Source organism: Ascaphus truei, chromosome 21 (genome assembly GCF_040206685.1).
Source record: "Ascaphus truei isolate aAscTru1 chromosome 21, aAscTru1.hap1, whole genome shotgun sequence".
Taxonomy (NCBI): domain Eukaryota; kingdom Metazoa; phylum Chordata; class Amphibia; order Anura; family Ascaphidae; genus Ascaphus; species Ascaphus truei.
In genome coordinates this window covers 3521060-3549011 of record NC_134503.1, presented here as the reverse complement: position 1 = coordinate 3549011, position 27952 = coordinate 3521060, and the positions used below count along the sequence as shown (strand labels likewise).

The 27952-nt window shown below is 51.5% G+C and overlaps 2 protein-coding genes across 2 annotated transcripts in view; one reads left to right on the top strand and one right to left on the bottom strand.

Annotated features, from left to right (window-relative positions):
* COL27A1 (collagen type XXVII alpha 1 chain) overlaps positions 1-15538 on the bottom strand; it is a 263084-nt gene extending 247546 nt beyond the window's left edge. Inside the window, 1 exon segment of the mRNA XM_075578501.1 lies at positions 15172-15538. Within this exon segment, the coding sequence (XP_075434616.1) occupies positions 15172-15326 (155 nt within the window). The 5' untranslated portion in view covers positions 15327-15538.
* Positions 1-27952, top strand: part of RIBC1 (RIB43A domain with coiled-coils 1) — a 538781-nt gene that overhangs the window by 143513 nt on the left and 367316 nt on the right. The window lies entirely within an intron of this gene.

Here is a 27952-nt window from a genome sequence, read left to right as displayed (position 1 = left end):
CATGGGACACAGCACAGAGGATAGTAACAGTACACAGAGGTGAGAAGAGAGCATGGGACAAAGCACAGAGGAGAGTAACAGTACACAGACGTGAGAACAGAGCATGGGACACAGCACAAAGGAGAGTAACAGTACACAGAGGTGAGAAGAGAGCATGGGACACAGCACAGAGGAGAGTAACAGTACACAGAGGTGAGAAGAGAGCATGGGACACAGCACAGAGTATAGTAACAATACACACAGGTGAGAACAGAGCATGGGACACAGCACAGAGGATAGTAACAGTACACAGATGTGAGAACAGAGCATGGGACACAGCACAGAGTATAGTAACAGTACACAGAGGTTAGAACAGAGCATGGGACACAGCACAGAGGAGAGTAACAGTACACAGAGGTGAGAACAGAGCATGGGACAGCACAGAGGAGAGTAACAGCACACAGAGGTGAGAACAGAGCATGGGACAGCACAGAGGAGAGTAACAGCACACAGAGGTGAGAACAGAGCATGGGACACAGCACAGAGGATAGTAACAGTACATACAAGTGAGAACAGAGCATGGGACACAGCACAGAGTATAGTAACAGTACACAGAGGTAAGAAGAGAGCATGGGACACAGCACAGAGGATAGTAACAGTACACAGAGGTGAGAACAGAGCATGGGACACAGCACAGAGGATAGTAACAGTACACAGAGGTGAGAACAGAGCATGGGACACAGCACAGAGGATAGTAACAGTACACAGAGGTGAGAACAGAGCATGACACACAGCACAGAGGAGAGTAACAGTACACAGAGGTGAGAACAGAGCATGGGGCACAGCACAGAGTATAGTAACAGCACAAAGGTGAGAACAGAGCATGGGGCACAGCACAGAGGATAGTAACAGTACACACAGGTGAGAACAGAGCATGACACACAGCACAGAGGAGAGTAACAGTACACAGAGGTGAGAACAGAGCATGGGACACAGCACAGAGTATAGTAACAGTACACAGAGGTGAGAACAGAGCATGGGACACAGCACAGAGGAGAGTAACAGTACACAGAGGTGAGAACAGAGCATGGGACACAGCACAGAGGATAGTAACAGTACACAGAGGTGAGAACAGAGCATGGGACACAGCACAGAGGATAGTAACAGTACACAGAGGTGAGAACAGAGCATGACACACAGCACAGAGGAGAGTAACAGTACACAGAGGTGAGAACAGAGCATGGGGCACAGCACAGAGTATAGTAACAGCACAAAGGTGAGAACAGAGCATGGGGCACAGCACAGAGGATAGTAACAGTACACACAGGTGAGAACAGAGCATGACACACAGCACAGAGGAGAGTAACAGTACACAGAGGTGAGAACAGAGCATGGGACACAGCACAGAGTATAGTAACAGTACACACAGGTGAGAACAGAGCATGGGACACAGCACAGAGGATAGTAACGGTACACAGAGGTGAGAACAGAGCATGGGACACAGCACAGAGGATAGTAATAGTACACACAGGTGAGAACAGAGCATGGGACACAGCACAGAGGATAGTAACGGTACACACAGGTGAGAACAGAGCATGGGACACAGCACAGAGGATAGTAACGGTACACACAGGTGAGAACAGAGCATGGGACACAGCACAGAGGATAGTAACAGTACACAGAGGTGAGAACAGAGCATGGGACACAGCACAGAGGATAGTAACAGTACACAGAGGTGAGAACAGAGCATGGGGCACAGCACAGACTATAGTAACAGCACACAGAGGTGAGAACAGAGCATGGGACACAGCACAGAGTATAGTAACAGTACACACAGGTGAGAACAGAGCATGGGACACAGCACAGAGGATAGTAACAGTACACACAGGTGAGAACAGAGCATGGGACACAGCACAGAGGATAGTAACAGTACTCAGAGGTGAGAACAGAGCATGACACACAGCACAGAGGAGAGTAACAGTACACAGAGGTGAGAACAGAGCATGGGGCACAGCACAGAGGATAGTAACAGTACACACTGGTGAGCACAGAGAATGGGACACAGCACAGAGGATAGTAACAGTACACAGAGGTGAGAACAGAGCATGGGACACAGCACAGAGGATAGTAACAGTACACACAGGTGAGAACAGAGCATGACACACAGCACAAAGGAGAGTAACAGTACACACAGGTGAGAACAGAGCATGACACACAGCACATAGGAGAGTAACAGTACACAGAGGTGAGAACAGAGCATGGGAGACAGCACAGAGGATAGTAACAGTACACAGAGGTGAGAACAGAGCATGGGACACAGCACAGAGGAGAGTAACAGTACACACAGGTGAGAACAGAGCATGGGGCACAGCACAGAGTATAGTAACAGCACAAAGGTGAGAACAGAGCATGGGGCACAGCACAGAGGATAGTAACAGTACACACAGGTGAGAACAGAGCATGACACACAGCACAGAGGAGAGTAACAGTACACAGAGGTGAGAACAGAGCATGGGGCACAGCACAGAGTATAGTAACAGCACAAAGGTGAGAACAGAGCATGGGGCACAGCACAGAGGATAGTAACAGTACACACAGGTGAGAACAGAGCATGACACACAGCACAGAGGAGAGTAACAGTACACAGAGGTGAGAACAGAGCATGGGACACAGCACAGAGTATAGTAACAGTACACACAGGTGAGAACAGAGCATGGGACACAGCACAGAGGATAGTAACGGTACACAGAGGTGAGAACAGAGCATGGGACACAGCACAGAGGATAGTAATAGTACACAGAGGTGAGAACAGAGCATGGGGCACAGCACAGAGTATAGTAACAGCACAAAGGTGAGAACAGAGCATGGGGCACAGCACAGAGGATAGTAACAGTACACACAGGTGAGAACAGAGCATGACACACAGCACAGAGGAGAGTAACAGTACACAGAGGTGAGAACAGAGCATGGGACACAGCACAGAGTATAGTAACAGTACACACAGGTGAGAACAGAGCATGGGACACAGCACAGAGGATAGTAACGGTACACACAGGTGAGAACAGAGCATGGGACACAGCACAGAGGATAGTAATAGTACACAGAGGTGAGAACAGAGCATGGGACACAGCACAGAGGATAGTAATAGTACACAGAGGTGAGAACAGAGCATGGGACACAGCACAGAGTATAGTAACAGTACACAGAGGTGAGAACAGAGCATGGGACACAGCACAGAGTATAGTAACAGTACACACAGGTGAGAACAGAGCATGGGACACAGCACAGAGGATAGTAACAGTACACACAGGTGAGAACAGAGCATGGGACACAGCACAGAGGATAGTAACAGTACACACAGGTGAGAACAGAGCATGACACACAGCACAGAGGAGAGTAACAGTACACACAGGTGAGAACAGAGCATGACACACAGCACAGAGGATAGTAACAGTACACAGAGGTGAGCACAGAGCATGGGACACAGCACAGAGGATAGTAACAGTACACACAGGTGAGAACACAGCATGGAACAGCACAGAGTATAGTAACAGTACACACAGGTGAGAACAGAGCATGGGACACAGCACAGAGGATAGTAACGGTACACACAGGTGAGAACAGAGCATGGGGCACAGCACAGACTATAGTAACAGTACACAGAGGTGAGAACAGAGCATGGGACACAGCACAGAGTATAGTAACAGTACACACAGGTGAGAACAGAGCATGGGACACAGCACAGAGGATAGTAACAGTACACACAGGTGAGAACAGAGCATGGGACACAGCACAGAGGATAGTAACAGTACACACAGGTGAGAACAGAGCATGACACACAGCACAGAGGAGAGTAACAGTACACACAGGTGAGAACAGAGCATGACACACAGCACAGAGGATAGTAACAGTACACAGAGGTGAGCACAGAGAATGGGACACAGCACAGAGGATAGTAACAGTACACACAGGTGAGAACAGAGCATGGGACACAGCACAGAGGATAGTAACAGTACACACAGGTGAGAACACAGCATGGAACAGCACAGAGTATAGTAACAGTACACACAGGTGAGAACAGAGCATGGGACACAGCACAGAGTATAGTAACAGTACACAGAGGTGAGAACAGAGCATGGAACAGCACAGAGTATAGTAACAGTACACACAGGTGAGAACAGAGCATGGGACACAGCACAGAGTATAGTAACAGTACACAGAGGTGAGAACAGAGCATGGGACACAGCACAGAGGATAGTAACAGTACACAGAACATGCTCTCATAATACTGACAGGCAGGCGCCGCACACTCCTGGCAGGGGTACCAGTGCCCAAACATTGAAGCACACACTTTGGCACAGAATAACAAGCCAGTGGAAAGATGAGAACTGCTCCGGGATGCCCGGCCAGTGAGTAATGAAGGGTATTAATTACTTCAGGTTAATGGATGGATTTTGCCAACGACCTACAAGGGTCCAGGGGAAAAACAAGGCGAGATCCATACTCCCCCCCCCTGCTCACCGGGGGGGGGGGGAGGAGAGGGGGGGCTGCAACGTTCCCCCAACATACTGCCACTTAACCCCTTCACTGCCAGAAGGGTGTGCAACGCAGCCACGTGCGCTGAATGAGGAGATAGTTACACAATGAGCGGAAGGCAGTCACGCGCACAGGAAGGAAGTCACACTCATTGTTACCATTAAGAGATCCCACAGACAGAGGAGAGTCATTTACCCCGGCGGGGGATGAAGTCACGTGCCACGTGCTCAGATAATGACCCCCTCCCTCCCCCAGTGCGTGACGCCATCAGCTGGTAACGCAACTCCTGGGAACTGGTTTCCTAAACCTGCTCAACTTAGCCCAGGCAAATTTGGAGACACGCAGAAGTAAAAATAGCGTCAGTTTCGTCTCGCGGCGGCGTGTGTCGATAACAGTAACACGATGCACAGGTTACAATGAGAGGGAGCGGCTCAGTGAGTACAGACACTGACTGGCACTGAGTGTGAAGCAGGGGAACCTGGGATAAGGAGCGGCTCAGTGAGTACAGACACTGACTGGCACTGAGTGTGGAGCAGGGGAACCTGGGAGAAGGAGCGGCTCAGTGAGTAAATACACTGACTGGCACTGAGTGTGAAGCAGGGGAACCTGGGAGAAGGAGCGGCTCAGTGAGTACAGACACTGACTGGCACTGAGTGTGGAGCCTGGGAGAAGGAGCGGCTCAGTGAGTAAAGACACTGACTGGCACTGAGTGTGAAGCAGGGGAACCTGGGAGAAGGAGCGGCTCAGTGAGTAAATACACTGACTGGCACTGAGTGTGAAGCAGGGGAACCTGGGAGAAGGAGCGGCTCAGTGAGTACAGACACTGACTGGCACTGAGTGTGAAGCAGGGGAACCTGGGAGAAGGAGCGGCTCAGTGAGTAAAGACACTGACTGGCACTGAGTGTGAAGCAGGGGAACCTGGGAGAAGCAGCGGCTCAGTGAGTAAAGACACTGACTGGCACTGAGTGTGAAGCAGGGGAACCTGGGAGAAGGAGCGGCTCAGTGAGTACAGACACTGACTGGCACTGAGTGTGAAGCAGGGGAACCTGGGAGAAGGAGCAGCTCAGTGAGTACAGACACTGACGGGCTCTGAGTGTGAAGCAGGGAAACCTGGTTCAATTCCCGGTGTCGGCTCCTTGTGACCTTGGGCAAGTCACTTTATCTCCCTGTGCCTCAGGCACCAAACACATAGAGTGTAAGCTCCACGGGGCAGGGACTTGTGCCTGCAACATGTCTCTGCAAAGCGCTACGTAAAACTAGCAGCGCTATACAGAGACATGCTGTTATTATTATAATGAGGTGGATCAAACGCGGCGTCGCCTTATTACCCTATATTCCAGGTGGCGTAAACTTTCGTGGCCAACAACTGGTGTCAGATACACGGGACACCTAACCTCCCGGGACCCAAACGCGAGCAGGAAATAGAGAAATGTGACACAAACGTCTAATCACCCCCCCCCCCTCGTTAATACATCTCCCCACCCCCCAAATATGTCACTATACCCAAGCGAGAGCCAGCCCGAGCACAGCCTCCAATCAGTTAATTCCGCCCGGGGGCCGGACGCCAAGAATCTGCGCAAAGAGCGCCGGGATTTACATCGCGTCCAAGTGTTTCTTTCCCATTAACGCAGAACGTAAACAGCTCCTTTTTAGCACTTCTCATCGGAGGGGCGGCGCGTGGCCTGACAGAGAGGGGCGGCGCGTGGCCTGACAGAGAGGGGCGGCGCGTGGCCTGACAGAGAGGGGCGGTGCGTGGCCTGACAGAGAGGGGCGGCGCATGGCCTGACAGAGAGGGGTGCCCGTGGCCTGGCAGAGAGGGGCGGCGCGTGGCCTGACAGAGAGGGGCGGCGCGTGGCCTGACAGAGAGGGGCGGCGCGTGGCCTGACAGAGAGGGGCGGTGCGTGGCCTGACAGAGAGGGGCGGTGCGTGGCCTGACAGAGGGGCGGCGCGTGGCCTGACAGAGAGGGGCGGTGCGTGGCCTGACAGAGAGGGGCGGCGCGTGGCCTGACAGAGAGGGGCGGCGCGTGGCCTGACAGAGAGGGGCGGCGCGTGGCCTGACAGAGAGGGGCGGCGCGTGGCCTGACAGAGAGGGGCGGCGCGTGGCCTGACAGAGAGGGGCGGCGCGTGGCCTGACAGAGAGGGGCGGCGCGTGGCCTGACAGAGAGGGGCGGCGCGTGGCCTGGCAGAGAGGGGCGGTGCGTGGCCTGACAGAGGGGCGGCGCGTGGCCTGACAGAGAGGGGCGGTGCGTGGCCTAACAGAGAGGGGCGGTGTGTGGCCTGACAGAGAGGGGCGGCGTGTGGCCTGACAGAGAGGGGCGGCGCGTGGCCTGACAGAGAGGGGCGGCGCGTGGCCTGACAGAGAGGGGAGGCGCGTGGCCTGACAGAGGGGCGGCGCGTGACCTGACAGAGGGGCGGTGCGTGGCCTGACAGAGAGGGGCGGTGCGTGGCCTAACAGAGAGGGGCGATGCGTGGCCTAACAGAGAGGGGCGGCGCGTGACCTGACAGAGGGGCGGCGCGTGGCCTGACAGAGAGGGGCGGTGCGTGGCCTAACAGAGAGGGGCGATGCGTGGCCTAACAGAGAGGGGCGGCGCGTGGCCTGACAGAGAGGGGCGGCGCGTGGCCTGACAGAGAGGGGCGGCGCGTGGCCTGACAGAGAGGGGCGGCGCGTGGCCTGACAGAGAGGGGCGGCGCGTGGCCTGACAGAGAGGGGCGGCGCGTGGCCTGACAGAGAGGGGCAGCTCGGGGCCTGACAGAGAGGGGCGGCCCGTGGCCTGACAGAGAGGGGCGGTGCGTGGCCTGACAGAGAGGGGCGGCGCGTGGCCTGACAGAGAGGGGCAGCTCGGGGCCTGACAGAGAGGGGCAGCTCGGGGCCTGACAGAGAGGGGCGGCGCGTGGCCTGACAGAGAGGGGCAGCTCGGGGCCTGACAGAGAGGGGCGGCCCGTGGCCTGACAGAGAGGGGCGGCGCGTGGCCTGACAGAGAGGGGCGGGCGTGGCCTGACAGAGAGGGGCGGCCCGTGGCCTGACAGAGAGGGGCGGCGCTTGGCCTGACAGAGAGGGGCGGTGCGTGGCCTGACAGAGAGGGGCGGAGCGTGGCCTGACAGAGAGGGGCGGCCCGTGGCCTGACAGAGAGGGGCGGCGCGTGGCCTGACAGAGAGGGGCGGCGCGTGGCCTGACAGAGAGGGGCGGCGCGTGGCCTGACAGAGAGGGGCGGCGCGTGGCCTGACAGAGAGGGGCGGCGCGTGGCCTGACAGAGAGGGGCGGCGCGTGGCCTGACAGAGAGGGGCGGCTCGGGTGGGGTCCCGCTCAGACCCTAACCCAGGGGATTTATTTATCACATGTGTTACCAGGAAGTAATACATTGAGAGTTACCGCTCGTTCTGAACGCCAGCCCCCCCCCCCCCCCCAAAAGGTCAGGTTTTAAATCTATCCCAGCTTCAGCACAGGGGCTGATTGAGCCACCTGTGCTGAAGTAGTCTAAAGTGAACATGTTGCAGTGCTGAGTGCTTTCGCCGGGCTCCTTTCTCCCCACAAGCCACGGCCCGTTAGGGAGCAGCCTCACACCTTTAGGAACACATTATGGCGCAGTACCACGCCCCCCCCCCCCCCACATACACGCAGAACAAGAGACGCCTCAGTGTTTCCGTGACCTAAACGTGAGCAGGCGCAGGGGCGGGAGGTGGGAGGTGGGGGGCCAAAATTAGGATTTATAGTGAAGGGAGCGGGGCGAGGACAGCTCAATAAACAGCGTGTGGTGTGTGGGGACGTGAGATGTCCCCGTCCCACCGACACCAACCCTCGCGGTGGAAATAAAAAAGGGGGTTTCCTTTATCACAAGAGCCAGTGCGCCTGCTTCGTGTGTGTGTCCAAAGGTGCCATTTATCCCTCAATGCTTCGGCTTGCAGCGGGGCCTTTAGCGAAAGCTCAGTTGGGAGCCGAAATGTTGAGGAATACATTTCACCTTTGGATCTTGGAGTGCCTGTCCTGTTTTCTCATATCAGTTGTGCTGCCTCACTGACACGGGGACGGTCTGCACCCTGTTACCACCTTTACCTACACATATGTGAGTGCCTTGATTTCTGGACTGATGTACACACACACACATATATATATATATATATATTCAAAAAGCGGGGGGGAAAATGGGGGGAGGGGTGGGAAAGAAAAACCTTGCATCTACTTTTGCAAATTTCACGCCACCATAAGCCAAAGAAATTATGTTGTTTACTTTACATAAGTAAGGTTTGGCGGTGCTCACGGGTTATAAATAATATAAGTGAAAAGAGAAAAAAGTAACCCGTATGGGAGCACTCAGGTATGCAATTGATATATTTAGTTTATTTATTTTGACACAGTGCAAAAAAGGATAGATAAACAGTACATGATTAAAAACACTTAAAAAATAGACTTGGACCCCTGTCACGGGTGCTACCCTTAAATACAGGTGAACAACACTAGGGAACAGTTCAGATTGTTAACCCTAAGCATGAAAAGGATAGTGACTCAAAAATCACTAGGGTAAATCAAAGTATCACAACAGGTTAATGGGTTCTCAGGCACCTATACAAGGCTAAATAATACACACTACACACCAAAAGATAGACTAATCAAAGTGTTAATGACAGTCTCAAAACGTCCCACATCTACATGAGCATACAGTGTATATAGTCAATACCAGCAGAGTGAGTATGTCACTTGTAGGAACAGGTGGTAAAATGAATTGATGACCCTATATGTATAGAGCAATGAAGTGTGTTATTAGCATATAAAGGAAAATGCCTGATGAGCGCCTATTAAATAACCTGGTGTTTGAAGTCAGTGTCCCTAATGATAAAAATGAATGAAATGTCACAGTCCAAAAAAGATTAGTTGCACAAGTTCAGGGTGGCATAGTTACGTGAACCATGGGTCAGGGGTCCTGTCTAGCACCCCCACTCAGGAGTGGGGGTGCTAGACAGGACCCCTGACCCATGGTTCACGTAACTATGCCACCCTGAACTTGTGCAACTAATCTTTTTTGGACTGTGACATTTCATTCATTTTTATCATTAGGGACACTGACTTCAAACACCAGGTTATTTAATAGGCGCTCATCAGGCATTTTCCTTTATATGCTAATAACACACTTCATTGCTCTATACATATAGGGTCATCAATTCATTTTACCACCTGTTCCTACAAGTGACATACTCACTCTGCTGGTATTGACTATATACACTGTATGCTCATGTAGATGTGGGACGTTTTGAGACTGTCATTAACACTTTGATTAGTCTATCTTTTGGTGTGTAGTGTGTATTATTTAGCCTTGTATAGGTGCCTGAGAACCCATTAACCTGTTGTGATACTTTGATTTACCCTAGTGATTTTTGAGTCACTATCCTTTTCATGCTTAGGGTTAACAATCTGAACTGTTCCCTAGTGTTGTTCACCTGTATTTAAGGGTAGCACCCGTGACAGGGGTCCAAGTCTATTTTTTAAGTGTTTTTAATCATGTACTGTTTATCTATCCTTTTTTGCACTGTGTCAAAATAAATAAACTAAATATATCAATTGCATACCTGAGTGCTCCCATACGGGTTACTTTTTTCTCTTTTCACACATATATATATATATATATATATATATATATATATATATATATGAGAAAACAGGACAGGCACTCTAATATCCACTATATATAAATATATATATATACATAAATACATACATATACATACATAGACACACACACACACACATATATATATGAGAAAACAGGACAGGCACTCTAATATCCACTATATATAAATATATACATACATATACATACATAGACACACACACACACACACAATCATATATACACACACTACCCTGTTGGAACAAGAACCGAGTTCCACCCCCGGAGAATGGTGTTACATTTTACACTGTGATGGCGAAAGGAGTCGCCGCCTCACGGTAAACACACTTGTCTTTGAAGTGGGAGAATCCCAGTTTGAGTCCCAGTGTCAGCTTCGTGTCACTTTACCTCCTTGTGTGTCAGTCATCGCCAAACAGCAGAGAGTGGGCAGGGGACGTGTGTAACACGTGGCCCGGCGCGGCGAAGGAGGACTACGGGCAAGGCAGTGATCTGCAGTCCTCAAGGGCCACCAACAGGTCAGGTTTTCAGGATACCCCTGCTTCAGCACAGGTGGCTCAATCAGTCTCTGCTTCAGCACAGGTGGCTCAATCAGTGGCTCAGTCTTCGACTGAGCCACTGATTGAGCCACCTGTGCTGAAGCAGGGTTATCCTTAAAACCTGTCCTGTTGGTGGTCCTTGAGGACGGCAGTGGCCCCTCCTGCTGTGGCCCCTACCAGGAATAGAAACCAAACAGTGGGCTAAAGGCATTTGGTTTTTACAGAAAATAGAGATACATTAAAAACAAAGTATAATCACACCTGGCTTAGCCATCCTCAATTAAAACGCTAATGCTTCTTTTCTCAGGCACATAGCCGGTTTATTACCAGCCGGTTCCATGTAGCACCAGCTGCTGGAGATCTCTTTTTAATGCAGTTTAAAGATCTATGAAGAAGATTGACAGCAGATTCCCCTAACCTTGCTTAGATGCACCTCGTTTTGCTACCGGCGCGGATTAATTGGTGCCAACGCTCTGATGTCATAGTCTGACAATGAACAAGACCCGGCGATGTCATAGGTTTCGTCCAATGGGGGGCAGACTCGGCCAAATGTGCCCGTATCTGTTCTGAATCGCATAGAACGATGTGAGAATCCCACTGCCGTTATTTTCTGGAGAAATGTGCATGACAAGCCATATTTGTGGGGCCCTCATAAAATGGCCGCCATCGTGAATTTCCAATGAGCTGCAGGGGACTTCTTCTCTCAGTAAGTTTGGTCGCTTTGTGTTCCGCTGCAGAAATATTGTGCGAACGGTTCTATATAATGGTGTCCACGTGCGCAGGGGCGTTATTTCCGGAAACCACGCACACCGCCACCTTTCTAAGTCATTCACAGGTGAAAGGGACTTGTGTCCCGGGGGCCGGATCTCCAAATTCAGAAGCCGGAAACCACGACTACGAGATGAATCCATCCGAGAGCGATGCCGTGCCCGGGACAGAAACAGAAGCTAGCGCACAGTGAGCTCATGGTGGGCAATATCTCCTAAGCAGTGCTACGGCACTGCTGGAAGACGCCTTACTGACTCGGGCTTGAATGTGCGGGACTTACTGAGCCATGATGGAAGTAAGGAATAGCGCTGCTTAGCAAGTCTGGCCGTATGTCCAGAGATGGACGCCGTCTGCGATGGGAAGGCAGGGGTCCCCCACGCCGTGTCCGGGCGCACCACGGCGCCCACGCCTTTTGGGGGTGCTCGCGACTGCAGTGCCGCAGACAGCTGCTGCGTGGCGGAAGTGAGGCCCAACTTCTGCACCCGCGAGCGGGACCGGCGTGGCACTGAAGCCCCCCCAAAGTGTATTGTGCGCGCGGGAATTGGTTGGTGCCCGTCCCGCCCTCCTGAACGCTCAAGTGTGGGCACAGAAAGGTTGGCGACCCCCGACTAGAAGATGTAGGGCTTTTTTACATCACAAGTACATATTCAAACATTATTACAGCTGCCTGGATATTTAAATAGGTCCGCCATTCTCTGCAGGCTCCCGGGGGCCCGGACTGCTCACCCCGGAGCCCCACACACTGACCGCAGGGGGAAGGTGGCACCCCCTAGTCCCGGTTCTAAAGACGGGCACAAAACTCCCGCACGAGTTGGTGAACGGTTTCCATTTCGCCCATTGAGGGTTTGGAAATAAAAAAAAAAAAAGTGCGCGTTGCTCCAGACGTTCGCAATAACTGCGCTCACCGTTAAAAAGTCACCGCGCTGCGGCGTGCGCCGTTCATTTGCGCTACCAAAAATGTCAAACTTCCCACGGCCGCTCCGCGATGACGTAAACGCCGCAGCCGCCAGATCGTAATCAGCGCTACCGAGCGAGATCTCCCGGAGAAAACGCGCGTACACGCCCGTGACATCACCTCTGGCGTGTCAGGCGTCCTGGGTCACTCCGAGGGTTAATAGCCAACCAGTGAATTTTGAACGCGTCCGATTGACATTTTATTGGCTTTCCCGCTTTTTGGAAAGTTTGAGCGCGAACAGCGGCGCAGAGAATACCCGAGCGTTCTCGCTGCGATAAACACGCTCACGAGGTTCTCTCCCTCACCGCCGCGTGCCCACCTCCCGTCGTACGGAACATTCCAGCTCCAGTCAGAACCCCAAATCGCCAACAAGGATTCCATCAACTAAATGATCAAACAAAACAGGGCGACGCCGAACGGAACAGACGCAGCGCTTTCACTAGACGCCATGTTTAGTGTAACGTGCTTTCAGCCATTTAACTCTCACGGTATATAAACAAGAATAAATGTGCTTTTCCTTACAGTGCACGCACATACAGTTTTTGCAGGCACAAGTCCCTGCCCCGTGGAGCTTACAATCTATGTGTTTGGTGCCCGAGGCACAGGGAGATAAAGTGACTTGTCCAAGGTCACAAGGAGCCGACACCGGGAATTGAACCGGGCTCCCCTGCTTCACACTCAGTGTCTTTACTCGCTGAGCCGCTCCTTCAGTATAATGGCACAATGGGGAACCTAACTCCTGCAGTGTCTTGAGTCCACTCTGCCAAATCATGAAAGGGCTTTGCATGGCAGGGCGCGGGCTCTGAAAGAGTTAACCCAAGAGGGGCACGGCGGGTGGAAACAGGCACCTATCCCCCGCGCCTCCAGTCTAGGTGTACAATGGGTGCCAGCTCTACCTGCAGGGCACCCGCTGTGCCCGATGACTAGCATCCGCGCCTCCAGTCTCCCCGCGTCTCCCAGCTCCGCTACCAGGCAGTGGGATCAGCGGCTGCCGATACCCGTAGGGGGAGGGGGGCGCCAATATGCACCATGTGGGGTGCGTGCGCATCAGAAAGTCCGCTACCGATATATATATTCCTACACTACCTCGCTCTGTGTGCGCCTGTCACGGGGAGATCACACCCCCGACAAATATCTGCGGGATTAAACCGTCACCCGGAGAAAGCGGAGCCTGACAACCCCTACTCAGGGACGGATCTGCGGGGTGAAGGAGGCGTCTGCGGGGTAATTAAAGGTTTATTCATTCAGGCCCCACGGGGAATACCCCCCGGGCGTCCGGATTCACTTACAGAACGGCGTGTGGATTTACGGAGAGATTCGCGTGGCGGAGAGCACTTTGGTTGTTTTATTTTTACATTTCACACTAATCTTCACATATTTATTTATTTTTAACGCTAATTTCGCTGCATTACCCCAAATATCGAGGAACCCAACACATTCTGTTCAAGCAGCCAAAATATAGCAAAGTTAGGAGTGAAACTGTTGATTTTTTGGTAAACCCGACAATTTTGCCTTTATGTGCGAATGGTTTTGCCCGACTACAAACAGGAGACATGTACACAGACGCACGTTAGACATGGCCCCAGATTAAGCACTTATAGGGTTAATCCTGCCCCCTTTATGCTGTGGTTCAGGGGTTTCACTGTAGTGAAATGTCTATGGGATCAGGAATTATAGGGGTATGCGACACCAGTCTCCCCCCCCCCCCTACAACTGCCCTGCTCCTGAATTCCTCAATGTGCCCCATCCCTACCCAGACTGTCTGCTTGGGATGGCAGGAATCTGCAGGGTTAATCCCAGCCATAGGAAAGCAGTTCTAGGGTTAATCCTACCCCCAGGAAAGTGTTGTATAGTGTCAGCATTAGTCCTAATGTGCTGCATGGTTCAGTCTGCCTCTTGCTGAGGCGATTATAGGGTTAATCTCTTCCTCTATGCAAGTGATTATAGGGTTAAATGTGGCTTTATCTGAGTGCCCCCCCCCCACCCCCCGGGAAATGTGTCTGGGGGTTTCAGTGATAATAAGAAGTCCCATAATCTATACCCCCCCCCCTCCTCCTCTCTGCTGAGACCCTCATATCTGCCTTTTACCCCCAGTTCCCTCCTCCTGCCCCTCTTCTCTCCCCCAGACCCTCTTCTCTGCCCTGCATCTCTCCCCCCAGGACCCCATTTTCTACCCCTCTTTTCTTCCCCCCCTCCTCTATGACCCTCATCTTCCCCCCCTATTCCCTCTCCAAGACCCTCTTCTCCCCCCCCCCATGGCACTCTTCTCTCTCCCCCCGACCCCCTTTTCTCTTCCCCCCTCCTCTATGACCCTCATCTTCCACCCCCCCTATTCCCTCTCCAATACCCTCTTCTCTCACCCCCTATGCCACTTCTCTCTCTCCCCCGACCCCCTTCTACCCCTCTTCTCTTCCCCTCCTCTATGTCCCTCATCCCCCCCCTTCCCTCTCCAAAACCATCTTCTCTCCCCCATGCCACTCTTCTCTCCCCTCTTCTCTCTCCCCTCTTCTCTCTCCCTCCCTTGCCCATCTTCTCCCCCCCTTCCCCCTCTTCTCCCCCCCCCTCTTCAAGACCCTCTTCTCTCCCCCCCCCTATGCCACTCTCTCTCCCCCCCGACCCCCTCTCTACCACTCTTCTCTTCCCCCCCTCCTCTATGACCCTCATCCCCCCCTCCTCTATGACCCTCACCCCCCCCCTCTTCCCTCTCCAATACACTCTTCTCTCCCCCCTCCACCCCCTCTTCTCTCTCCCCCCCCCACCCCCCTCCGGTACTCACCCCCTGGACGCGGCTGCTCGGAGTCTGGAGCCCGGGGCTGATACCGGCTCCATCACGGTTACTTCATTCTCCCGGCCGGTAGCTTCACCTCCACCCGAGCGCCCCCTCCCAGCCCGGGCAGGCTCAGTGCCACTCGCCCCCCTTACACTCTGCATCTACCTTAAAGGGAGGGGGGCAGAGGAAGCCAGGGAGGGGGGAGCTGGCACCCATGCTGATCTCTCTGCACCCCCTCTCTTTGCTCTCGGGGGGGGGGGGGGTCCCTGGTCAGGGCTGGGGGTCCCTGCTCAGGGCTGGGACACAGAGTATCCTCCCTGCACACTCTCCTGCTGGACCCCAGGCAGAGGGAAAGGAAGGCTCTGGGAAATGAAGTGGCTTTAAAGGGCTCTCTGTGTCCCCCCTCTGCTTTAGCGCCCCTCTGCTGCCCTCATGTGGACACACTGGGGTATGACTCCCGCACATCCTCCTGACTTGCAGAACTGGCAGCAGAGAAAAGTTATCACCAACAAATCCACATTATAAAAGGGATTTCTGCTGTTCCTTTGGTAAATCTGGAGCGTTTTGGTTGCATTAGTGGTGCCCCAGCTGCAAACTTTGATAGAGCTTGAAAGCCTAGATCCACAAAAGGATGCTACGCTTTAGCACGCCTCAGCTCCCATTCATATGAATAGGAGTGAATGCGTGCGAAAGTTAGCACCCTTTGGTGGATCTGAGCCATAGAGTGAGATCCGATAAGTGGTGCTGGAGATGAATCCCATTTAACCCGGGATCAAACCCTTACCGGAGCTCCAAAAACGCCGGTTTATTTATTTGAAGACATACTTGAACACGTGAGACATATCTCTCAATGTATTGTATTGTATGTCTTTATTTATATAGCGCCATAAATGTACATAGCGCTTCCCAGCAGTAAGACACGTCACTTTTTCCTGGTAAAACATTATATCAATCAAATAAACCGTGATTCCCGGACTATAAATCAAATGTTCCCATCTGCAGAAATAGGACGGGAACCCCCGAATTATACCGGAGGGAAAAAAATGATTGACGTCACTTTTGCACAAACTTTTTAGCTCTTTGCTAAATAAACCTGAAAACACCAGCCAAAAAAAACACTTTTATGTCATGGAAAATACTTTGACATTTATTGCAACTCCTTAGCTACAAACACGCGTAGTAATTCGAATTAGCTGACATTCTTCACAGAATATAAAGGGGGATAACGAGGAGCGTTGGAGGTGCGAACAGTGACACATTAAATGACGCTCTGTGCGTTGTGGAGCTCCTCCCCAACTCCTCCTGGAACCGGTGACGCGCGCCGCGGGCCAAGAAAAAAAAAATGCATTGACATTGAGGCGCGCATGCCCCTGTATATGCCAAATACCCGGTATTCCCCAATAAATACAACCCTATGTGGTTCTCTTCTGTAGGAAGACAGCTTTCTGTAGCTGTGCATTGCTCTGTATCTCATTAAAATCTACACCATGCCCCGAATACACAGACACGCATTGCGCTCCCACAGATACAGGCAGGGAGACGGCACGGTATTATCTAGTCGCTGTCAGACCTTTCTCTGCAGTGCATTAAATATACAGATACACATATACAGTATATGCACAAGATATTGACACACACACACACACACACTGCTCTACCATATACAGTATATGCACAAGATATTGACACACACACTGCTCTACCATATACAGTATATGCACAAGATATTGACACACACACACACACACACACACACACACACACACACAGCTCTACCATATACAGTATATGCACAAGATATTGACACACACACACTGCTCTACCATATACAGTATATGCACAAGATATTGACACACACACACACACACACACAGCTCTACCATATACAGTATATGCACAAGATATTGACACACACACACTGCTCTACCATATACAGTATATGCACAAGATATTGACACACACACACACACCATAAAGCAAATAAATATTGATGTGTAAATATAAATATACACACACACCTATAAAGCAGAGAAATATTGATGTGTGTATATATAAATATATATACACGCACACACACACACACACACCTATAAAGCAGAGAAATATTGATGTGTGTATATATAAATATACACACACACACACACACACACACACACACACACACACACACACACCTATAAAGCAGAGAAATATTGATGTGTGTATATATAAATATACACACACACACACACACACACACACACACACCTATAAAGCAGAGAAATATTGATGTGTGTATATATAAATATATACATACACACAGATAAATAATACCTATAAAGCAGGGAAATATTGATGTGTATATATATAAATATATATATTATTTTTTTGGAAAAATAAATAAATAAAGCACTGTTGCAAAGTAACTTCGTTACTGTATATACTGCAGGGGTGTCAAACTCGGTCCTCGAGAGCCCCCAACAGGCCAGGTTTTATGGCTTCAGCACAGCTTGCTCAATCAGTCCCAGCTTCAGCACAGGGGGCTCAATCAGTGGCTCAGTCTTCGACTGAGCCACTGATTGAGCCCCCTGTGCTGAAGCAGCGATATCATGAAAACCTGTCCTGTTTGGGGGCCCTTGAGGACTGAGTTGCACCCCCCGAGATACAGGTAGACTTTGCATATACTCCGAGACATTGCTAACGGTTGATACAATGAGAGATGCCGGTGAGAGCGATGCCACATATCTCCCACCGCTCCGATATACTCATTTCCTCCCCCGGTCCCCTCTCCAGGTGTCCCACTGTTGCCAGTCCTGTTTGCTGCCGGGCTGTCAGGTCTAATACTGCTGGGGCAATATGATGTCATTATCGCCCCGCTGCTGTACAAACATTTCCCCCGCCCGGCTGCTCACGGAAAGGGTCTCCCTGCAGTGGAGTGCAGCTCGGTGGCACCGTTTCGCAGCAGAGAGCTGCAGAGCGACAATTTATTTATTTATAAAATATTTTACCAGGAAGTAATACATTGAGAGTTACCTCTCGGAATGCAAACAGGTCTGGTTAAACCTTGCGCAAAACATTGCCAACAAACAGCACACTCTGCGTTGAAGTGCACTACAGGAGTTGGGATACCGTGGGTTTTGATGGGTTTCCGGCGCACACGGTTTATCTGAGGACATTATAGGGAGACACGGGAACATCTCCCAGGCGTATAGAGCACGGTGGCGCGTCATATTACACCGTTCCCAGCGGTGGGAAAAAGAAAGACAGGTCAGGGAGTCCAACGCGTTCTCGGGGTACACCCTGAAAACAGCAGAATGAGGGCAGGGGTGTCACCAAAAGCACAATCTATGCTGACCCCACTGAATCATGGGGGGTGGCGGGGGGATCCCCTTCTCCCAATGTCTGGAATAAAACAGCCACCACAAAGACTAGCAACAACAAATGGGTCATTCCCGTTAACCTTTTCACCGCCAGAAGGGATACCTCGCGTTGCTTCTGGTCGGAGAATGGAGGTCACATCCCCTTTAACAACAAAAAACAGCCCAAAAATAAATACATGTTTTACCTAAAAAGCCTCTTTTTTCCCCTTTTCTTTGATAGTATTACTTAAGGACACTTACTTGTTGGCGAGCTGAGGAGTGCAATCTCTCCTTCCAGACCCTAAATTCATTTGTATTCATTTGTCCCCGCAGCTAAGATCTGTTCCTTTTTTTTTTTTTTTGGTTGGTTGGTTGTTGCTATTTGGGGGTGTTATGGGTTGGGGGGGGGATGTTTTGAGTTTGGGGGGGTGGGGCAGGAGAGGGGATCTAATGGCAAATGGACTCCTGAGTAGAGAGTCGGAGGGCACCGAGGGTCTCCCGGGTCATTGGACTGGGCAGGTTCGGTGACTTCTGGGTGCAAAGCTTCAGGTGCGGAGAGACGCAGGCGTGCGCTGGTCTTTAACTGGAGCAGGACACCTACCCTGTCTGCCTGCCGGACGCCTCATTTGACACAGCGGGGCAGGCGGAAAAAAAAATATATACTTGCTTTGAAGGCTCTCATAGGGGCAGAAGAAGCAGCTACAAACGTATAATCCTAGCCTTGTCCTTTTAAATAGATGCAGTCAGTATGAGAGAGGGGGTTTTTTTTTTCTACTAGGTATCTGGTTTCAGCGCAAACATTTAACTAATAAGCAAAAATCCTGCCTCCGAAGGGAGGACCTTCATGCGCCGAGAAGGACAAGGGGTACCAGTGTCTGAGGACAGAGGCTGCTAATACCAAGGAGAAGGCGTTGGGGAGTCACAAAGGCCAAAGTTATCATGGCCGGGGGGTACGGAAAGCAAACAGGTTGTGTAGAGGGTGGGGGGACTGGGGGACAGGTGAGGGGGGGGTACATGCAGAGATTTCAGGGGTACAGCCAGAGGGGCAGCGAGGTGCATGTATGTCTTTATTTGTAGGAGCGCCAAAAGTGTACTCAGCGCTTCACAAAGAATACAGCGCGGCGAATTATTATAATATAATAAGCGCGGCAAAATCAGACGTTAGGACGTATAAAGATTTTGCCAGCGGCGGACAAGCCGAAGTAAAACATTCCTGACCCGGGGGGGGGTCGAACGGCCATTAAAAGCCCCCCCCAAACCAAAAAATAAAGCCGGCGTGCTGCGTGTCATTTCCCGACACGCGAAACATAACAACAGCGCCGGGAGTTTACCACGTTTTCATTGCCAGAAGAAGTGTAATGTTTACAAGGAAAGGAGGCTGCGGCTGGTTTCGTGGAGCCCGACGTACGCAAGTGTGGGTTGGTACATAAAGAGCGGTGGTGCTAACTGCGTCGCTGCGACGCGCTGGGTGTCCGTGAAGGAATGCACGCTACACGGGGACAGTGTCCGCCGGCTGCCCGAGGCACCGAGCGGATTAAGGACGCCCTTTCAAGTGGTCTTTTTTTTTTTTTTTAGACTTCAAAGACCAGCAGCATTAGCACCTGGCCCCTCCTGCTCCCACAGCACAATATTTAGCAGGGGGGTAACCCCGTCATTATGCTGCCTGGTTTTGGCACCCCCGGGGGCTGCAGTCCTCTCTCTCTAATGCGATGTTACTCACACCTCGCTGCGAGTTCCCGCCGCGCACGAGCAGCGCCGGGGCCGTGGTGCGCACAGGAGGGCAAACACGAAAAAAGTTATGGCGGGTAAAAAATGAGCGACGGAAACCGGCCGCCGCGCAGTAAATAAAAACCCCGCCTGTGGGGCATTTGCACGTCTCAGACAGGGCTGCGACGCTGCCTTCCCCCATTATCTCTTAGCATGCAGTGCTTCCACTGCAGACGGGGATTCTGGGTAATGACATGCAAATGCACAAGTGTGATTTGTATTTCGAGGGCAAACAGTATCACTGCTTTTTTTTTTTTTTATAATTTACAGCCCTCCCCATCCCCCCTAATAAGTGTGCTCATATTACGGGGGATGGGGGGGGGGGGGGGAGGGGGTTTCTTTGTGTTTATATAGCATAACTATTCTATATATTGTTATATACTATACACTATATATAACACTATATATGGTTGTGAAATAGAGACTCGAGACGCTGGACGTAGGATCCTGAAGTTAGACCCAGTACCGCTACTTTTGAAAAGTCGCTTTGGTCACATGAATGAAACGCCAGGTTACCCGCACGTAAACCCAAGGAAAAGGGAATCCTTTTACTGTATTTAACTAGAAAAACGGAAAAAATTGGAGTGAAAAAAATCTCAAGGGGAAAAATAAACGGTTAGTGCGGCCAGCACAAATATCCGGATCAGCAAAAATGTATACGCACACTGGCACGTGTAATATATGCCAGTGTGCTCATTTGCATGTCATTTCCCAGAATCCCTTGCTGCAGTGGAAGCGCTGTATGCTGGGGGATAATGGTGAAAGGTGGGGTTGCAGACCTGTCTAAGACGTGCAAATGAGCACACAGTAATATTTCCATTTGCTATATATATATATATATATATATATATATACACACACACACACACACACACACACAGGTATATGCAGAAAAGGTATACCAGTGAAGGAAAGTCCGCGTCGAACCTGAAACATCGCTCTCTCCTTGCTTGCCCATGGCGATGAGAGGACCTTCTGCCGGACAGATTGAAAGTAGCGTTCTACGTCTAATTTTGGGGGACACTGTTACGTCTTTTTGCCGATACTGTATTTAACTGAACTATTACTTGTTAAACTTTGTTTGTGAGTTTGCCACATCGGCAAACTGTGAAAAACAACGGCGGGTTGAATGAAAAAGAAAGGACACACAATCTCTAAGTGTTGGGTGATCTGGGGTACTTACTATTTAATTGTTCTCTATAGCGACAGTATACACGCACGGGCAGAGTAAGGGAAACTACCCCAGGAACATATAAACAGGTGGCAGGTCAGAAGCCCGTCGCCTATTTTCTTAAATCCTCAGACCCAGTTTGTTCCCATTGGCCATATTTTAGGAACAATTGATCATTCCCTCCCTGTATTCGTCTGTCCCACCTCTGCTGGGAGAACGCTCAATAAAATCACCACTCCTTTCAGTGAAGAAGCACCTCCTTCCACTGCCCTGGATCCTCCCGCCATTCACAACCTGGTATCCGACTGCTCCTCTGCACCATTGTTAACTCTATTCCTACCTCTACAGAGATATAAAGCCACTTGACACAACACATAGGGGCAGACGACTCTCTGCTTGGTTTCTTCACCTATACTCCATCTCCACAACGTCCATCACCTTCATGGCCCTTTCCAACTGGGCTTCCGCATGGCCACGCTCAACAGAAACCCCACTCACTCAAGGAGCGAACAACCGCCACCATGTTGCCAGGTCTCAAGGACACGGCTCCATTCCGATTCTTCCGGACCGCTCTTCTGCTTTCCATTCGGTTGCTCACCCTCTTCTCCGGCACATTCTGCACTCTCCTGGCAACCGTGCCACTGCCCTCTCCTGCTTTTCCTCCAACCTCTCTCACCTCCCCCTCAGCCTCTCTTCTCCTCTGTGGATCTCTGTGTTGGTGGACCTCAAGGCTCTGTTTAAGGTCCCTACTCTTCTCTCTATACACACTCTTGCGTGTTAACCTCATTAACTCTTGGCTTCAGCTACCATCTCTATGTTGACGACACACAAGTATATGTATCTGCCCCTGACCTTACAGCTGACCCTCCGTCACATATTACAGACTGCTGATGGGCAATCCCTGCCTGGATGGCCCTTTGTCATCTCAAACCTAGTATGACGGAGTTCCTTACACTGCCTTCCAAACCAGGCTCCATTATTCCCTGCCCCATTGCAGTCACTACCCACCCTGTCCTGCAGGTAAGTTGCCTAGGGGGTAACATACCCCCCTCCCCTCATAGAAACGCGGTTGCTAAATCCTGTCGTTATTTCTGCTGCAAAGATACACCTCTTCCTCTGCTCCTCGACTACTAAGACACCAATGCATGCCCGTGACCTTTCCCGTATTGATGCCTGCAACATTGTATTCCCTGCCCTCCCTGCCTCACACCTGTCTCCCCCCTCACAATCTATTCAACATGCTGCGGCCCACTCCTCTCCTATTAAACTCTGTGCAAACTACAACATTATCCTCCTGCGCGTCAGCACCAGGGGACCCACAGAGATCAGAACACTGCCTGTCATCTCCAGGGGACCCCCAGAGATCAGAACACCGCGTGTCATCTCCAGGGGACCCCCAGAGATCAGAACACCGGGTGTCATCTCCAGGGGACCCCCAGAGATCAGAACACCGCGTGTCATCTCCAGGGGACCCCCAGAGATCAGAACACCGCGTGTCATCTCCAGGGGACCCCCAGAGATCAGAATACCGCGTGTCAGCACCAGGGGACCCCCAGAGATCAGAACACCGCCTGTCAGCACCAGGGGACCCCCAGAGATCAGAACACTGCGTGTCAGCACCAGGGGACCCCCAGAGATCAGAACACTGCGCGTCAGCACCAGGGGACCCCCAGAGATCAGAACACTGCGCGTCAGCACCAGGGGACCCCCAGAGATCAGAACACTGCGTGTCAGCACCAGGGGACCCCCAGAGATCAGAATACTGCCTGTCAGCACCAGGGGACGCCCAGAGATCAGAATACTGCCTGTCAGCACCAAGCGGACCCCCAGAGATCAGAATACTGCCTGTCAGCACCAAGCGGACCCCCAGAGATCAGAATACTGCCTGTCAGCACCAGGGGACCCCCAGAGATCAGAATACCGCCTGTCAGCACCAGGGGACCCCCAGAGATCAGAACACTGCGTGTCAGCACCAAGGGGACCCCCAGAGATCAGAATACCGCGTGTCATCTCCAGGGGACCCCCAGAGATCAGAACACTGCGTGTCAGTACCAGGGGACCCCCAGAGATCGGAATACTGCGTTTCATCTCCAGGGGACCCCCAGAGATCGGAATACTGCGTGTCATCTCCAGGGGACCCCCAGAGATCAGAACACCGCGTGTCAGCACCAGGGGACCCCCAGAGATCAGAACATCGCGTGTCATCTCCAGGGGACCCCCAGAGATCAGAACACCGCCTGTCAGCACCAGGGGACCCCCAGAGATCAGAACACCGCCTGTCAGCACCAGGGGACCCCCAGAAATCAGAACACTGTATATTAAAAAAAAAAAAAAATGTAAAAAGTGGTTTTCTAAAAACAAGTTGCTTTATAATTTGAAGCTTCAGTATTTATTTTATCCGACCTTAAACTATACCCGCTGTTAACTATTTTATTTTGCCCTTTCTGCTCTTGGCGTGCTCCCATCCCATAACGCCGCTCTCGCACACACTGCGCTGTCTGTGCCGGGTAACAGGTTGGCTGTGTCCTTTGATGGGACTATTTCTGCAAACTGATCATTAGTCTCCCGCGGGTGTTGCTGCTAATATCTGTAATTTTGCGGCCGCTTGCCTTTGCTTTGATTAACGCTGTAATTTTCGGAGACAGCCTGCCCTTGTGTTTGGGGCGCAGACGGTGAGCCTCAGGCTCCCGTGCTGGATTTAGCCGGGTCCTTGGGAGGGACGGCTGCCGGCGCTTCCCAGGTGGTCGCGGTTTGGACCGAGAGAGGGCCACGCGGTGCCAAACAGCGCGCGGGCGTCTCACCTCTCACCGGACGGACACATCGCTTTATTGTCACAGCGCCCGCAGTGTGCGCAGCGCTTTGCAAAATCACAACACAAGGTCCACACCGTGCAAACAATGGGGGTACGAGCGCCCGGGAAGTGTCAACATGAGGCCAAAGGGGGGCCTTCGCCCCGAAGAGCTTGCAATCTAAGTGCATTAAAGTGCATTGAGGTGTCTGAAGCAGCAATGTGCTGCTGGTTCTGTATTTTGTGCTCTGGTAACTAGACATTACACGCCGATATAGAAAGGGTTAATGTTTCAAGATCCGTCTATATCAAAGGATGGCCAACTCCAGTCCCCAAGGGCCACCAACAGGTCTTCAGGATATCCCTGCTTCAGCACAGGTGGCTCAATCAGTGGCTGTGCTGATTGAGCCACCGGTGCTGAAGCAGGGATATCCTGAAAGCCTGTGCTGTTGGCGGCCCTTGGGCACTGGAGGTAGCCACCCCTGCAGTGAGAGCTAGTCCGGTCGCTGGTTTATTTTGCTGTGGTAACTCGGTTCCGCAGCAGGCAGGCTTGGCAAATATTATTTCATGCAAAGGTGATCAACTCCAATCTTCAAGCCCCTCCCCCTTAACAGGTCAGGTTTTCAGGATGTCCCAGCTTCAGCACAGGTGGCTCAATCCATCCCTGCTTCAGCACAGGCACCTTTATCTCTGCTTCAGCACAGGTGGCTCAATCCATCCCTGCTTCAGCACAGGCACCTCTATCTCTGCTTCAGCACAGGTGGCTCAATCCACCCCTGCTTCAGCACAGGTACCTCAATCAGTCCCAGCTTCAGCACAGGCGGCTCAGTCTTTGACTGAGACTCTGATTGAGCCACCTGTGCTGAAGCAGGGATATCCTGAAAACCTGACCCGTTGGGGAGGCTGGAGGACTGGAGTTGAGCAGCCCTGATTTCATGCATACCTGGATCTGGTGTTACCCCCATCCAGACCCCGAATAGGACTTTGGCCGCGTATGGACGGGAGTAACGCCAGAGTTACGCGCGACTCAAACGTAACGGTATTTCCCGGTGTTATTTCCGCTCTCCTCGCCAGCAAAAAACCCTGTAATTCGGGGTCTGGATGGGAGGAACGCCGAGACGTCACGGTGAAGAGAACACAGCGCTATCCGAAAATAATTCAACGTTAACCGTTGTTTGACCTGATTAAACGCAGTTTAGGTAATCTGGGCCCAAGTCTTGTAGATATTATTTACAGCAGTGATTGCACACAGGGGTTTTCGTGAGGGGTCTCCAAGGCATAGGGGGCTTTCTGAGGCCGCGTGGGTACTGCGCAGTTAGTAAGACTCGGCAATAAGATGTATCCGCTAGGGGTTCGGGGAACAAATACTTTCTAGCAGGGGGAGCACCGTGTAATAAAGCTTGGGAACCGCCGGTTTACAGGATACTGGGGACACCTGCTGGCGACATGGTGCTACTGCACAAATACACCCGACACTATTTATAGCGTCTGTATTAACAAGTGATCCCCAAAGGGCTTTTGTGTATGGCCCCAAACTGCCCCATAGCGTGGGGGGCTTGGGTGAGGGGGGGTATAACTTGTACAGTCTGACAACCACGTCCACATTCAGAGGCCCCTAATGGCTGCGATTATAGTAGGCGCGATGGTGCGCGCGACTTCAGGCGCTGCGAGAACAAAGTGCAGCAGCTGATAGGGGCCGGCCCCACGGCGCCAGGCAGAGCGCCCGCGCGGCACATTTTTTTTCCAAACTATTTTGTTTGTTTCGCGTCACATGAGCGGTTCAGCCAATGAGGGCGAGCCAGGCTGGGGACGCGTCCGCCACGCCTCCAGCTCAGTTCACCCACCGTTGAATCCGTCTCGCGCGCTTAAAGTAGGAGCGACGGCTTGGTCGCGATCGCTGGAAGTCAATTCAATTTGATTTTTTTTCTTCCAGCGACCGCAGCGTGACGTCAGCGCTATAAGCGCGGCCTGAGAAATGTAGCAGGCCGGCGATGGGGGGGGGCGGCCCCTTTGATGGAAAAGTTCTGTTACTTATCACGGAGACGTCATTAAAATCTACAAGACGCTGAAATAAAATCAACATTGTAGCATCGGTGGCTGGTGAACGTCAACGGGGTCTTCCCAACAACAACAAAAGCCCCGTACATTGAAATGCTATTGTACGCCCCAGAACCCCCTCAATGCCCAGATACCAGCTGCACGGAAGCGACGTCTCTGCGCTAACCATTCATAGCCGACCCATGAGCAGAGGAGAGGACTTCTTGCCAACACGTAGAACAAGTCGTGTATGCTGTGTGGGCCTTCCCCTCTGAGCCACACACCTCCCTCCCTTTCCTCGGGTTACGTGGGGTCTGGGACCCCTTACGGCTGTGGCAAACATGAGACCCCTGTACTACATACATTGGATATAGTACATTGGACCTCCGTGGACCACCATGTGAGCGAGTATGTATGTCTTTATTTTACACACAGCGCTTCACAGCAGTAATACACGCGGGAATCATATAAATAACAAATAATACAAATAACATGATGGGAAGAAGCCCCACAGACATAAAAGATAAGAGATGGGGCAGGAAATCCAACAGGTGGATAAGAGATAAAGAGATAAAAAAGAGATAAAGAGATAAAAAAGTGACATTTAGGAAGAGGAGTCCCTGCCCCGAAGAGCTTACAATCTAATTGGTTGGAGGAATATACAGACACAGTAGGAGGGCGTTCTGGTAAGTGCGTCTGCAGGGGGCCAAGCTTTATGTAAAGGTGTATAGTGTTAGCCACAGAGCTGCTCATATGCTTCGTTATGCAGGTGTGTTTTAAGGTGGGTCTTAAAGGTGGATAGAGAGGGTGCTAGTCGGGTATTGAGGGGAAGGGCATTCCAGAGGTGTGGGGCAGTCAGTGAGAAAGGTTTAAGGCGGGAGAGGGCTTTAGATACAAAGGGGGTAGAGAGAAGACATCCTTGAGCAGAAAGCAAGAGTCGGGATGGTGCATAGCGAGAAATTAGGGCTGAAATTTTTAGATCATAAGATGGTTCCCCATACAGTGGACTCCTGTAAGTGTGGGGGGTGGGGGGGAAGGTGAAAGTGCATGATCTACAGGAACAAACACATATCCTATTATTATATAAAGAGAAAACACATGAACATGAGGGAAATTAAGATGCACAGTGAACACCCCTATGTATCACCTACAAATGGAACACTCCACACAGCCATTTTGACAGTTGGCTTTTGACCGGTCCAGTTTATCCATGGCAACAGTCTGAGCCAATCACAGTGCTCCAAAAAGTCTTCTGCACTTTGTATGCAGTGTGGTGTGATGAGCTTTGAAATGAAGCATTCCGATTGGTCAATGACCGCCCCCCTGCCTGATAATAGTGCTGACCTGTCAGATATAGGTGTAGTGGTATAAACACTGCACACACCGTTGTATGCTGGGGTAGCCTGGTTAATAGGGCTGTGGGGTCTGGGTTTCATTAGCACTCTCCCACTGATATAAAGAATATGCCCATATATACATAGTGCCAACAATGCCAGGCACATCCTCCCCCCTCTGTAATAAAACTATTTCTGCGGGGTGCAGTTCCCCTGCCGGATATATTGGTGCAGAAGGGAAGATAGCGTTTAAAGGTTCATTGATTACTTGGGTGGCAGTATCACACAGGCGGTGTACAAACATAGCCAGATTGAGGACTGAATGCTGCTCATATCAGCATACATGTGTTGC